Source organism: Pteronotus mesoamericanus, unplaced genomic scaffold, assembly GCF_021234165.1.
Source record: "Pteronotus mesoamericanus isolate MK-2021 breed Mesoamerican mustached bat unplaced genomic scaffold, CSHL_Meso_final scaffold_54, whole genome shotgun sequence".
Taxonomy (NCBI): Eukaryota; Metazoa; Chordata; class Mammalia; order Chiroptera; family Mormoopidae; genus Pteronotus; species Pteronotus mesoamericanus.
This window is the reverse complement of record NW_026555321.1, coordinates 2,266,325-2,280,843: the sequence shown is the minus strand read 5'-3', so window position 1 is coordinate 2,280,843 and position 14,519 is coordinate 2,266,325. Positions and strand designations below refer to the sequence as shown.

Here is a 14,519-nt window from a genome sequence, read left to right as displayed (position 1 = left end):
CCCTTCCTAATGGTCTGGAAAACCTTTGCCTATTTGCAGCTCTGTCCCTGTGTGCGGAGCCTGTCTGTGTCTACAAGGTTCAGTCTCGTTTCAACAGCCTGTCCTTGTTTGCAGAGCCTGTCCCCGCCTGCAGAATCTGTGCTTGCCAGCAGAGCCTCAGCCTGTCTGCGTAACCTGTCACAGCGCCTAGAGGGGCCGTCCTGACTGTAGCTCCTCTGTCCGTCTGCATCGCCTGTTTCTAACCCCCTGCCTGTTTGCAGAGCTAGTCCCTATGTTCAAAGGCCGTCCCTGCCCACAGAGCTCAGCCCTGTTTCAAGGGCACAAGCGCAGATGACAAACCAAGTCCCTGTTGGCAAAGCCTCCCTGTGCCGACCTTTGGGGCACCTGTCCTGGCTCCCTGGCATTTGTGCGTTCATAGAGTCTTCCTCATGAAAGGCATGTGCTTTGACGTAGGTGCTTTGGAGAGCTGCAGGCAGGGACAGTTCTTGCCTGGAGGCCAGGGTTTGAGAGCTCTGGCTCTTGTTTCCTCCCTCGCTCCCGTGTGGTCTAGGATGGACGTCAGGAGCCTCCCAGCCATGGAGAGCCCTAGAGACCTCCACGTATGGATCGTTGAGGTGAGAGGCTCAACCAACAGCAGCCTTGGTGCCACAGAAAGTATGTGCTCTCTGAAACTAGGCTTCTCCTGGGCCTCAGCTCACCTCCACCCTCCCCCCAGAGGGCCAGGGGTGTGTGTCGGGGGAAGGGCCTCCTGGGTTGTCACTGAACAGCTTCCTCTCCCAGAACCTGGAGATGGTGCCTGTACCTGAGAGAGCTTATGGGAACTTCTTTGAGGAACGCTGCTACATCGTCCTCCATGTGAGTGCTGGGGACCCTGGGGGGTGGCACGGCCCAGCTGGGGAGTCTGATGGTGCAGCGTAAGGTCCTCCCTGGGGAGAGGCTGGCCGGGGGCCCCAGAATCCCATCCCACAAGAAGGCTGCTGCCTCTGAGGTTGCCTAGCCCTCCCACCCCCCATTCTAGATCCCCTGCCCCGTCTCCCCGAGGCCCTTGCACATCTTGGACCTTGACATCAGTGTCCACTTATGCCCTGGCCCTCGACCTCTCCCCAACCCTGGAACCTCAGCTTTCAACCACCCCTGACCCCACAAACACCTGGGCCCTATGTCCCCCAGCGCCTGAAGGGCACGCAGGGGACAGCCACGGACCTGCACTACTGGATCGGAAAGAAGGCCAGCGCAGAGGCCGAGGGCGCCGCGGGCACCTTTGTGCAGCACCTGCAGGAGGCACTGGGTGGCGCCACGGTGCAGCACCGCGAGGCACAGGGCCACGAATCCGACTGTTTCCGCAGTTACTTCCGCCCAGGGGTCCTGTGAGTGAGGGGTTGGGGGGTCACTGGGGAGGAACAGAGCGGTCAGGCGGCCCGGGTGACTCTCTCCCTCATCCCTAGTGCATGGAGTGTTCAGGAATGGCTGACACCCTGACTGCAGCACAAATCACACGCCACGGCCCTCACCATTTACAGTGCGCCCTTCGGTGATTTTTAGTGTATTCACTGAGTTGTGCAGCCATCACCAGAGTTTTAGAACATCTTCATCATCCCTACCCTTTAGCAGCCACTCCCCACCTCCCCCCAGTACTCCCTGCCCCATCGGTACAGATTTGCCTATTCTGGGCATGCCATGTAAATGGCTTTATATAACACATGGTATATGGATATTCCACATTTTATGTATATATTCATCACGTAAAGGACATCTGAGTTGTTTCCACTTTTTAGCTGTTATGGGTAATGTTGTATACAAGATTTTTTCGTTCTCCAGTTTATGGAAATATAACTGACACACACCACCGTGTAAGTCTGAGGTGTACAGGATATGGCTTGACCTCCCTATATTGTGAAGTGATTATTGCTCTAACACCCGAGAGGTAACACCCAATATTATATACAGGATTTTGTGTGGACATAGTTTTGCATTTCTCTCAGGTATAGACCCAGAAGTGGACACCCATGGCGTTTTGAGTTTGCTTTTATGTTAGTGTGCCCAGGAGAAACATGCATTTTGCTGTAAATTGTTTCAAATATGCGTTAAATTCATAATTGTAATATATTAGGTTGAACCACAGGAAATTGCCAACAGTTGATCATTTCTGTTTTATGCAGTTAAACCTAATACATGCTTATAGTACATACATGAGCTCATGTATGCATGTATACATGCACATGCAGGAAACATGCCACTTCTATATATGTTCACCTACAGATGGGTACACCTACACATGCACCTGAATAGCCATGTCCACCTACACACATGTGCTGTTCCTGAATTCCACACACTCACCTCAGTGCCCACACAAATAAACAGATACACTGCTGCCAGTATACAAGTGCCTTGTATGTGCATGTGCAGGTTTGCATGCACATGCATGTATTTACCTCTGTGCACATGGATAATCAGATACACACTACGCCCATGCAGGTGCGCATGTACATGCACACATGTCTACATATTTACAGATAAGCACATGCACGCTGCTGCCCCATGTGTGTAGCCATGTGCTTGTGCACATGCTCCTATCTGCATGCACATGTGTGTTCCCATGTGGGTCCAGGCACACGCTCACCCCTGCACTCACCCCTGCACGTGGCAGTATATGACTTTACACTGTGGGACCCCATCCCTCCTCAGCTACAGGAAGGGAAGCCCCCCTTCTGACCTCACGCACATGGAGACCAACATGTTCAACATCCAGAGGCTGCTGCGCATCGAAGGGAGGAAGCATGTGTCAGCCACCGAGGTGAGGATGCCAGTGGTGCCGCTTGGTCTCTAGGTCGGCTCAGACTTCGTGTACTGAAGTACAGGGACGGTGGAGGGTGCCAGGGGAATGGGGGGGTAGTCCCATGGGCTGTCATCATGCCCGGTGGCCCATCTTTTTCTTAGATTTGTTTTTCAGTTACAGTTGAAATACAACATTAGTTTCAGGTATACAGCATGGTGATTAGGCATTCTTGTAACTTACAAAGTGATCGCTCCATTAAGTCTGGTGCCCAGTCCCCAGATGGCCTGTCTTGAATAAGGAGAGAGAAGGCAGAGCTAGGCTTTCGGCCCCACCCCCGCCATGGCTCCTCTGACCCTCTGTTTCCTCATTGATTTCCTGGCCATATTAAGAACTTGGGGCGGGGCCCGGTTGGGGAGCGGGATACGAGCAGACAAGATGTTGCACCTGGATGGTCCTTATAAGCAGTACAAGGGGAAGGAGGTGATTTTGGGTGGGGGATATACACAGCCCCACACTCTCATACGTGTTGTCATTGTCACCCATAGGCACACAGTGTCTCCCACTGTTCCCCTGGGTCCACTCTAGTCCACTGAGTGCCCTTGTGCAATTGAGAACAGAGTGCACCTTACTTTCATCTGCCAGGAAGCTAACAGAAAATGCCAATATCGGTAGGACAGGACGTTTTGCCACCATCTGGCTGACATTTGGTATCATGAACATTCAGGTGCTTGATGCCCATGATGTGAATGAGCCTGGGTTGTATGCGTTACTATCTACATGGTGTGTAGCAGCCCTGTGACTTGGAGACAGTCCCACACAGGCTCACACACTGTCGCCCACAGATCCAGTGACCACACGTCCCTGATCATGCAGGGACACCATGCAACCCTGGGTTTTGCTTGTTATCCTGGCATAATTTTTTAGTCTCCCCTTTTACTCTCTGCCTGGATGATCACCGCTTATCCATAGATAACACACTGTTCCCCACGGGCACGCATACACTGTCACCCATGAGCTCACACACTTGTTCATATGTGATATGCCCTCACATATGTACAAGTGTACCTGTACCCACACATCTACACACACGGATAAACATAAGCACACCCCATTTGTATGCATATGTGCATATATGCTTTTACCGCTATGGACATGCATTGAGTGAAAAGCGTCATAATCATGTATACCCTGTGATAGGCAGCATTATCTATGGTCACACATGCCCAGAAATGCACACAGCCATGGCCACAGCGTGGCCTTGAAGATGTCATATGGTTACACAGATGCATGTCTTCATGCCACGCCATGACAGTGGTGTCATGGCCTCTCAGACATGCAGTTGCACAGAGCTTCACGCACACATGTGACGCACCTGAGCTATGCTCACATCAGTAGGGACAGGCTGTAGTTCCCCTGCCCTTGGGTGCTGGCGCTGTGACACACTGTCTCCCTCCCTGCCCCCTCCTTGCTCGGCAGGTGGAGCTCTCCTGGGAAAGTTTTAATAAGGGCAACATCTTCCTGCTGGACCTGGGCAAGGTGATGATCCTGTGGAATGGGCCCAAGACCAGCATCTCCGAGAAGGCACGGGTCAGTGTCTGCCCTGGGAACGAAGGGGTGTGGGACTTGGGGAGAGAGGTGGCCCTCCAGGTACCCATCCTCCATCTGCCCCAGGAGGTAGTCCTGGCTCTCCACTACCGCCTGGAAAGCAACCACTAGGTGCAAGCTGAGTCAGACCCTGTACTGGTGGTGCCTCTGGGTGCCAGATAAGGGGCACCCTCCCCCAGCCCCTGGGAGCTGAGCGGTGACAGGAAGCATCTGGGATGTTGCTGGAGGCGTGAAGGGGCCGTGCTGGGGAAGCCCTGACCACCAGGTTCTCTCCCACAGGGCCTGGCCCTGACCCGCAGCCTCCAGGACAGGGAGCGTGGTGGCCGTGCACAGATTGGTGTGGTGGATGACGAGGTCAAAGCCTCTGGCCTCATGGCGATCATGGAAGCTGTGCTGGGCCGCAGGGTGGGCAGCCTGCACGCCACCATGCCCAGCAAGGGTGTTGCCCAGCTGCAGAAGGCCCGTGTCCACCTCTACCTGTGAGCAGCCCTCGGGAGCGGGCGGGGTGGGTGGAACAGGCCAGGCCTGCGTGTCCATCATTACGGCAACAACACAGGGTCCCTAGAAAGCCCTCCAGAAAAGGCTCACGGGTTTCCGGGGTGGGCCATGTGGGACCTTGGGCCCAACCTATACTCTTGCATGGCAGAAACCCATTGTACAGACAAGGCAACCAAGGCCCTGAGAAGGCCAGGCCGTTGCCTCAGGCTTCTACTCGTGGCCCAGGACCCCATGCCTCTGCCTCGGGGTGGGGGAAGGGGGCTCAATGGGGCTAGAGTGGAGCCAGGCCAGGAAGAGGCTGAGCTGCCCACATCTGGACGCCTGTCCTCCAGTGTCTATGAGAAGGGTAAGGACCTGGTGATCCAGGAGATGGCGACCCGCCCACTGACCCAAGACCTGCTGCAGGAGGAGGTGAGGCAGGCCTGGCCCCTGTCACCCCCCGCCCCCTCCACAGCACAGCCCTCCCGGCCTGGCCCCGCTACTGACCAGCCCCACTCTGGCTCCCAGGACTGCTACATCCTGGACCAGGGGGGTTTCAGGATCTACGTGTGGCAGGGCCGCAAGTCTAACCACCAGGACAAAAAGGCCGCCTTCAGCTGGGCCCTGGTGAGGCTGTGGGGCCCTGCCCTGGGGCTGGAGGGGGGAGGCAGCACTGCCCTGGGGTCTGAGGGAGGAAACAGTGCTACCCTGAAGCCCTGCCCTGGGGCCAGGAGGTGGGTAAGTCCTGCCCCGGGAGCCTGGCTGGTGGACAGGACCCTGCCTGGGATCTAAGGGTGGGGACAAACCTCCAGGTCTGAGGGAAGAGAGACAGCTGTGAGTGGGGGAGGGGTCTGCGGGAACACAGGGTCCCTCTGGGGGACTGGAGGCGCGTGGCCTACCTGGGGAGCCCGGATGGGGGAGGCTTGTGGGAACCGGTTAGCACCCACGAAACCATGTGTCAAAGGACAAGATGGCCCTGCCTTGAAGTCTGAGAAGCCTAGTGCACTGGGCGCCCCTCCTTTTCCTGAAGGGGAGACGGGGCTCTGCCTGGGGTCTGACAGGCTGTCCTGGCCGGCCCTTCCTGAGGCCCGGACAAAGGGGGCCCTGCCTGTCCTCAGGGACCTCGGAGGAGGCGGTAGTGGCAGAGCCAGCTCCAGAAAGTGGGTCTTGATCTCAGTGAATGAAGGCTGCTCAGCGCTAGGCTGGCCCCGCTGCGCTGCGGGAGCATCAGGTCCCAGCCGGGGCAGCGCCCCGCCCCCCCGCGCTCCGCCCCCGCCCCCCGCCCCCCGCCCCCCGCAGCGCAGGCCTGACTGAGCCCTGCCCCAGGGCTTCATCCGGGCCAAGGGCTACCTGTCCCACACCAACGTGGAAGTGGTGAGTGACGGCACGGAGTCCGCCGCGTTCAAGCAGCTCTTCAAGTCCTGGTCCCAGGAGCCACGTGGGAAAAAGGACGACAGGATCCGTGAGTGGGAGGGGCGGGACTGCAGGGTGGGGCCCGTGGGAGGGGTATTCAGGGCAGAGCCTGCTGGGGCGACACCCAGAGACGGAGCGAGAAGGGTGAGGAGGAGTGGCCAGAGGGGGCTTCCTGAAGGATGGGTGGGTTGGGTGGGTCCGGTGGACACAGATGGGGCGGGGTGGGGGGGGGGCGCCTGTGGAGCCGCGACAGGGCAGCAGGCGCCAGTGACACCCTCTGTCCCACCCTCAGGTAAATGGGGTCAGGTAAGGCTGGACATGGGCAAGCTGCACCGCCAACCTGAGCTAGCTGCTCAGTTCAGGATGGTGGACGACGGCTCCGGGAAGGTGGAGGTGAGGGGCACTGGCTTGGCGCAAGGGCAAGGCGGAGGGGGGAAGGGCACACAGGGGTCTTTGTCTTCAGGTGACCCAGCTACTCTCAAGTACACATCTACACACCAGAAGGGACACGCAGGGACCTGCGTATTCATACATATACATACACCCTCCCGACAGCCAGCGCGTACATGTCATGCCTAATCCATCATACACTCACTCACTTAACAGTAACAGTGGGACACTTTCTTGTGTCCGGACACAGCCATACATATGATAACATAGACACACATACTCACACCTTGTAATTGCACTCGATCACAGCCCAGTGCCCAACTGCAAGAATTAATTGCACAAATTCTACATCTCACATGATTGGTCACATACAACCAGGAACCCACAGGGACACACCAACAAAGATACACAGTGACGTAACCAATCACAGCCCCACACACCCAACCCCCAACACACAGTCACGCACCATCAGCCCCTTGTCTGGCCTCAGACCGGTGTCCTGGGAGAGGGCGGGGCTGGGGACCACTTCCAGGTTCTATACACAGAGTGGCCTCTTGACCTGGGAAGAGACTCTAATTCCTTTGGGCCTTGGGGTGTCTTTTTATTTTTCCTGTAAAATGGGGGCAAAAACTGTGGTCCCATCTGGGCCCAAGGCTGGCATGGCGATGCTCTGAGATTCCAGGACTGCTAGGCTTGTGTGTGTGTGGGGTGGGGGGGGCGGTTCTAGTTCTCAAGGTAGGACAAGGTCAGAGAAAATACCACTTCTCCAAGATCTCCTCCTACAGTTGCCCTCCTATGGGTGGACAGAAGTGGTGAGTGAGGAAAGGTGGAGACAGGAAGAGACAGGGCGAGGCAGGGAGGAAAGGGAAGCAGGGAGAGAGGAAGACCGGAACGGGGACAGGGAGAGACAGAAGAGACTGAGAAAGACAGAGAGGGGGGAGCAGGCAGAGCTGGGGGTGGGGGATGAAGAGCAGGGAGAGATGGGGCACACGGGGGAAAAGAGGGACAGCCAGGGAATAGAGAGGGCGACAGGAAAGCAGCAGGCGAGGGGACAGACAAGTAGGGGGAGGCCCCAGCCTGGAGGCCCAGCGGCCAGGCAAATGCTGCTCCTGGATAGCGTGTGCTCAGTCAGCCCCTTCTGCCAGAGGCAGGGTCCTGGATGCCCTCGGCTGGAGGAGGACTTCTCCAAAGACAGCTGTCAGGCCCTGCATGGGCCCAGGTGCCCAGGCTTTGCTTCCTGCCACATCGAGGCGGGCGCTGTTACCCCCACCTTACAGGCCGGAATCACAGAAGCTCAGACAGGTCTCACTGCAACACAGGCCAGCCTGGGATTTGACCAGGTTTGCCTGTTTCCAGAGCCCATGCTCGCTACCCACAGGAACAAGACCTCACGCTGTTAAGTGTGAGGAAGTGTATTCATTTCCGTCTTTGAACAGGCTTTGTATTGTCAAGTGACCCTTAAAAAGGGGAATTTTTCCAAGAGCCCCAAGGCCTTGCTTCTGCCCGGCTTCTGTTGCCCTGGCCTGAGCAGCGAACAGCTCTGCCGGGGCCTGTCTGCCCCTGGCCCGTGCCGGGGCCGGCGGGGTCAGGCTGGGGGTGGCGTGAGGCCAGAGTCAGATTTGCCTTGGCAACCTCTGGAGTCCTCACCACTTGTTTATCTCAGGCACCACATGCCAACGCCGAGTCCTGGCTGAGAGCAGGCTGGCACGGGTGTGGCGGGTCCCAGGGGCCCACGGGGGAGACGGTGCAGATCCTTGCACAAGCCCAGCACAAGCACAGAGTGGGTGCAGAGTTCGGGGTGAGCCACTTGCCTGTACCGGTGGGGCTGAGGAGAGCTTTCAGGCTGGGCACAGGGTGAGTTCAGATGGAGGAGGCACCTGTGCCCATCGGTCCCCTGTTCCCCAGGTGTGGTGCATCCAGGACTTAGGCCGGCAGCCCATGGACCCCAAGCATCATGGACAATTTTGTGCAAGCAACTGCTACCTTGCTCTCTACACATACCAGAAGATGAGTCGCATCCAGTACATCCTGTACCTATGGCAGGTACGCAGGCCTGCGGGGCAGGGGGGATGGCAGGCACCTTCCAGACTCGGAGCTGAAGGTCTGAGAATGGGATCTAAGAGTTGCTTCAGGGCCTCACCAACCCCGTCTGCAGGGCCACCAGGCCACCACACACGAGATAAATGCCTTGAACAGCAATGCCGAGGATTTGGACCTTATGTACCATGGAGCCCTGGTGCAAGAGCGTGTGACCATGGGCAGTGAGCCGCCCCACTTCCTCGCCATCTTCCAGGGCCAGCTGGTGGTCTTCCAGGTAGGGCCCACCTTTGCTTCTGTGGCCACAGCCTCATGGCTCTTCCACATGCTGGTGACCCTTAAATGCATGTGCTGACCGCCCTGCGGGCCTGGGACCCAGCTGACCCCCGCCCCCACTCCGGTTTCCTGGTGCTTGTCCGAGGCCCAGGAGCTCCAAAGGCGACCCCTAAGTTTCTTCCCCCAGCCCTCAGAGCCAGCCACAAAGCAGGAGCCCAGGAGAGGAAGTGCAATTGAAAGGGAGCCAGGGCCCTGCCTGGGGTCTCATGCGGGCAAAGCTGGTCCCCATTTTCCGCCTCCAAGCCTGGGGGGACTACCCCCTGAGCCCGTGGAGACGGGGTGAGAGGTCTGTTTAGAAAAGCCTGGTTCCATCCTACATGATGGGACCCCACACTCCACACCCAGGGGGTCCAGAAATCAGTGGTGGAATCGAGAAAAGGCTCCCTGGGTCTTGAGGCAGTTTGTCCCCCTCTGGGACAGGGAGGCCGCCCCCGGGAGCCCTGCCCCGGCTGATGCCCAGCCCTCTTGTAGGGGAGCGCTGGGCACAGTGGGACGGGGCAGCCAGCATCTGCCACAAGGCTCTTCCACGTGCAAGGCACCGACAACTACAACACCAAGACCGTGGAGGTGCCAGCCTGGGCCTCAGCCCTCAACTCCAGTGACATCTTCTTGCTGGTCACAGCCAGCATCTGCTACCTCTGGTTTGGGAAGGTACTGCCTACGCTGGTCACTCAATCCACGCCCAGGGCAGCGGTGCCAGGCAGCGATGGGGCCACCGCACAGGGAATGCAGCTTCAAGTCCAACCTTAGATAGGCCCGAAGGGGGTGGGGAATGTGCCTGCTCTGGAACCTGGCGGAAGTTGTAGAATGACAGGTGGACCTGGAAGTCCACAGGCCAGAGCTGGGCTAGACCTAGCCCGCCTCCCCTCCTTCCTGCCTCGAGCAGGGAGCTGCCACCTCCCAACTCTCTTGGGAAAAGGAAGAGGCCCAGTTCAGTTTGCCAGAATGTTCTTTGATCTTCAGCATAAATCATAAATGATCCCCAGACCTGGGGGCCCCCATCCCATGTTCTGGACCCAGAGAGGGTCCCAGTCCCTGAGACCCTGATCAGCTGGGAAGATAGACGGGGGCCGGGAGGGGCAGGAAGGCATGCGGTGCCTTCAGCCCAGGCCTCCTGTGACCCAGCTATTTGCCTGCCAGGGCTGCAGCGGTGATCAGCGTGAGATGGCGCGGGCAGTAGTCCCTGTCATCTCCGAGAAGGACAAGGAAACTGTGCTGGAGGGTCAGGAGCCTCTCCACTTCTGGGAGGCGCTGGGGGGCCGGGCTCCCTACCCCAGCAACAGGAGGTGACAGGGTTGGGAGGAGGGTGTTCTCCTTACACAGAGGAGGAGTCTGAGGCCCAAAGAGGGTGGGGTGGTTAAGTAAGGGTCACATATGGAGCTGGAGAGGCCAGACGGGAGCTGAAGACTCTCGGTTCCCCACACCAGGGGCTCCCAAGAGCACAGCCCCCTCCTCCCTTCACTCCCCAGCCCCACGGAACTCGGATCAGGGAGATGCAGGGAGAGCAGGGTGGTGGTGCCCTCTGCTGGCTGAATGTGCTCCCTGCATTGCCCCAGTCCTGGACCATCCCGCAGGAAGAAGCCATTCCCCAACCCCACAGTCCCCAGGGGGGTGGTGCCCTGCGTGTGTGTGTGTGTATTAACAGCATGTGTGGAGTGTGCGAGGACAGTGTATGTGTGTGGTGTATAAATGCACAAGTGTGTGTAGGGCAGAGTGAGTCCTCAAAGGGACCAGGGAGCTGAGCGCCCCTGCTCTGTATTGAGTGTGGGCCTGGTTGATGCGCCGCACTCACCCCAAGTCCCCAGAGCTCCAAAGTACTCCTGTCACCCCCCCCCCAAGCCTCACTCCCTCCTCCCACCTTGAGCCTGACACTGGATCCCAGCTGAGGGGGAGGGGGGATCAGCAACTCCAGTTCAGGCCCGCCCCACGAAGCCAGCTGTCCCTCTCTGGTGCCCACTCCTGGGAAAATTCAGGGGGCAGCTTGTGCCACAGCTGGCTGGAGCTAGACAGATCACCTGACCTGCTTTCCCCACTGACAGACGGGGACACTGAGGCCCCGAGAGGAGCAGGGTGGTTGTTCCCAGAATGAACTGCAGGATGGGTTGGAGCTCACGGGGGCGGGGGGGGGCGGGGCTCAGGCCCTGGGGTGGGAGCTCCTGGCCTGAGGGCCAGCTCGGCCCAGGCCGAACCCCCGACAGCCTTGTGCCCACACTGGCCAGCCTCCCTGAGGATGTCTCCAGCTTCCAGCCACGACTGTTTGAGTGCTCCAGCCAGAATGGCCACCTGGTCCTCACGGAAGTGGTGTTCTTTAGCCAAGAGGACCTGGACAAGTATGATGTCATGTTACTGGACACCTGGCAGGAGGTGAGGCTCCCACCCCTGTCCTGCTGGGCTGTGTCTGTATCCGTGTAACTGGGTGTGAGCGTGTGTGTCTTTCTGAGCTCCTCACCATATGACTGCATGTGAGGCTGCAGGTGAGTCTCTCTGACCGTGTGACACTGAGAGACAGTGCAGCTGTGGGGCCATGAGAGCGAGGCCATGAGCGACTGTCGCAGTGAGCCGTCGGCAGCCTGTGACTCTGCGTCTGGGACTCGTGTGTGATTGTGACTGGCTTTGTGGTTCTATGCAAATCCCTGTGTTTTCAAAGGGTGCGTGGCTCCAAGGGACTGCCTGGCGCTGACATGTGTCCATGTCAAGCGCGCAACTGCGCATTGAACGACTGACAGACAGCATGTGTGTGGGGGGGATGCATTTGCCTTTGTGTGTGGCCATGTGGTCAAGTGACTGCCCCTGCCTGGCCGGGCGGGCCGCAGCCAGGGAGGCTCTGCGCGGGTGACTCTGTTGGCCGTGGGTGTGAGTGACTGAGTGGCTAGATTATGGTTTGTGCGTCGCTATGTACAGTGGCTTTTCAGGCTGCGGGTGTTTTCCAGGCTGGATGTGTGCAACTGTGTAATCAAGTGTGATTGTGTTTATGTGCCACTATGTGTGACTGTGGGTGACAGTGTGCGGCTGTGATTTGCTGTCTGACTGTGGCAATAGACGATTGAGTCTGCATCACTGTCTATGACTGTGAAGATGATGAGGCTTATAGACTCCCATGTGGCTGAGAGCAACGCCGCAGCCCTCACCACGGCCCTGCGTGGCCTGGCGGCCCTGACTCTCCGGCCCGACCGGCTCCCACTCTCCCGTGCCTGCTCGGCTCCGGCCGCAATGGCTGCGTGCGGATCCCGAGATGCCAGCCCCGCTCAGGGCCTGTGCCCTGGCTGTTTCTTCCGGTGTCAACACTTTCTCCCCAGACATCCCATGCCTCGCTCCCTCACCTCCCTCAGACCTTGACCTGGATGTCATCTGCTCCATATGGCTCTCCCTGACCTTAACGTAGAATTTCATTATTCCCACCATCACCGCACTTATCTTCTTCCCCCGCCTCATTTTTCTCCCTCTGCTGTTACATATTTCACTGATTTTTCCATCTCCCCCAACACAATGAAAGCTCTACAAGGGCAAGGATTTTAGTCTATTTTTTTTCCCCACTACTGAATCCCCTGGCCCACACTAGGTACTCAGAAAGTACTTTTGGACTCAATGCACACATTCAGATATGCCTGTGACCTCCTGGAGTGTTTATGGGGGTGCAGATACGGTGGCCAAACTGTGTGTAGCTGGTATGTGCCTGGGAGCTCTGAAACCATCTGCCGGGCAGGGGTGGGAAGGAAGTGGTCAGCTCTGGGCAGCCCCTCCACCCACCCAAGGCCAGGCCCCCTCTGTGGCCTAGATCTTCCTGTGGCTCGGGGAGGCAGTCAGCGAGCAGAAGAAGGAGGCGGTGGCCTGGGGCCAGGAGTACCTGCTGACCCATCCAGCGGGGAGGAGCCAGGCCACGCCCATCGTGCTGATCAGGCAGGGCTACGAGCCTCTCACTTTCACCGGATGGTTCCTCGCCTGGGACCCCTACAAGTGGACTGTGAGTGAGGTCTGAACCTCCAGCCCCACCCTAACCCAGGGGAGAGGGGCTTGCCCTGGGCAGACTGAGAGGAGGCACTGCCCTGCCTGGGGACCTCCAGTGTGGGCTGGGAGACCTGGTCTTGTCCTCAGGCCCCCTCCTGGGTCTCGCTGGGGCCCCTCCATCTCACCCCCCACCCTGATCTTGCCCGCAGAACAACCAGCCCAATAAGGAGGTGGTGCAGGGCAGCCGGGAAGTAATCTCTGCCATCTCTGAGATAACAGCAGTGAGTGCTGGGGCTTCCCAGGCTCCCTCGGGGTCTGGGCTCACTGGGGCACGGTCCAGATGGGCAGAGCGGGCAGGGAAGGAGCCAGGCCCTGGCAGGGGGCGGGGGTTGCAGCTGGGGCAAGAGGGCCAGCGAGCTCAGGGTGGCCTCCCTGTGGAAGCCTATCCCCCATCGTCCTCAGCCTGAGTCCTTTCTATGGACAGGAAGTCAACAACTTCCAGCTGTCTAGTTGGCCAAGCAATGGCAGGACAGGCCCCTTGGCCCTGCAGGCCCTCAAGGGCTCGCAGGACAGGTCAGAAAATGGGCTGGAGCTGAGCCCCAAGGTGGGCGGCGGTGGTGGCGGTGGTGGCGGCGGCGGCGGCGGCAGCAGCAGCAGCAGCAGCAGCAGCAGCACCGGCAGCAGCAACAGCACCGGCAGCAGCAACAGCACCGGCAGCAGCAACTACCACAGCAGCCCCAGATCCATGATCAACTGGGGCCTGTCCCGAGAACAGCTGATGAACCAGGCTGCCCAGGACCTGCCAGAGGGCGTGGACCCAGCCCACAAGGAGGTAGTTGCCCGAGACCCCCTGCCACTTGCTGCCCCGGCACTAATGCACCTAAAGCTGAGCTGGAGGCACCTAGGGTGACACACTGATCATGGGCAATGGGCAGGCTGCCCAGGGAGATGTGAGATCCAGATGGGGTGACGGGCAGAGAGAGGTGGGAGAGCCTTGGGATGATGCCTCTGGCGGGGAGAGCATTCTGGGCTCAGTTGACACCCTTCCCTGGATCCACCTCCCCCACCCCCACCCCCACCCCCACCCCCGCTCCCACAGTTCTATCTCTCCGACTCTGACTTCCAAGACATCTTTGGGAAGTCCAAGGAGGAATTCTACAGCATGGCCAAGTGGAAGCAGCAGCAGGAGAAAAAGCGGCTCGGCTTCTTCTGAACCCAGGCCCTGCTCCCGCCAGTGCCGCTCACATGGCCGAGCCCCCGTGGGTAACTCCCCCACATGCACCTGAGCGCCCAGGAACACTCCCAGGTCACCCCCTCCCCATCAATAAAAGCCTGTGGGCCTCTCAAGGTGTGCTGTGTGGGCTTTCCAGTCAGGACCCCTCAGTGGGTCCAGCTCTGGGGGAGGGGCCTCTGGGGATGCAGGGGTTTGTGCCTTGCTGGTCCCTCCTGCCGGGGGACACGGACAGCGCCCTCCATACAGGGCGAGTGTGGGGGAGGTGGAGAGAGGCGCTGCGGTTCTGGAGCCCCGCGACATGTGTGT

The 14,519-nt window shown here is 58.8% G+C and overlaps 1 protein-coding gene across 1 annotated transcript; it reads left to right on the top strand.

Moving 5' to 3' along the window:
• The first annotated feature begins 536 nt into the window (after positions 1-536).
• VILL (villin like) lies at positions 537-14,192 on the top strand. Its single transcript, XM_054594976.1, has 19 exons — positions 537-614; positions 781-853; positions 1,160-1,367; positions 2,686-2,794; positions 4,253-4,363; positions 4,661-4,860; positions 5,212-5,290; positions 5,387-5,485; positions 6,185-6,346; positions 6,578-6,664; positions 8,567-8,704; positions 8,817-8,975; positions 9,506-9,685; positions 10,175-10,320; positions 11,254-11,398; positions 12,810-12,995; positions 13,189-13,260; positions 13,464-13,811; positions 14,079-14,192. Exons 1-19 carry the CDS (start codon positions 552-554, stop codon positions 14,190-14,192), a joined length of 2,679 nt encoding a protein of 892 aa, XP_054450951.1. The 5' UTR covers positions 537-551.
• Positions 14,193-14,519: the final 327 nt, after the last annotated feature.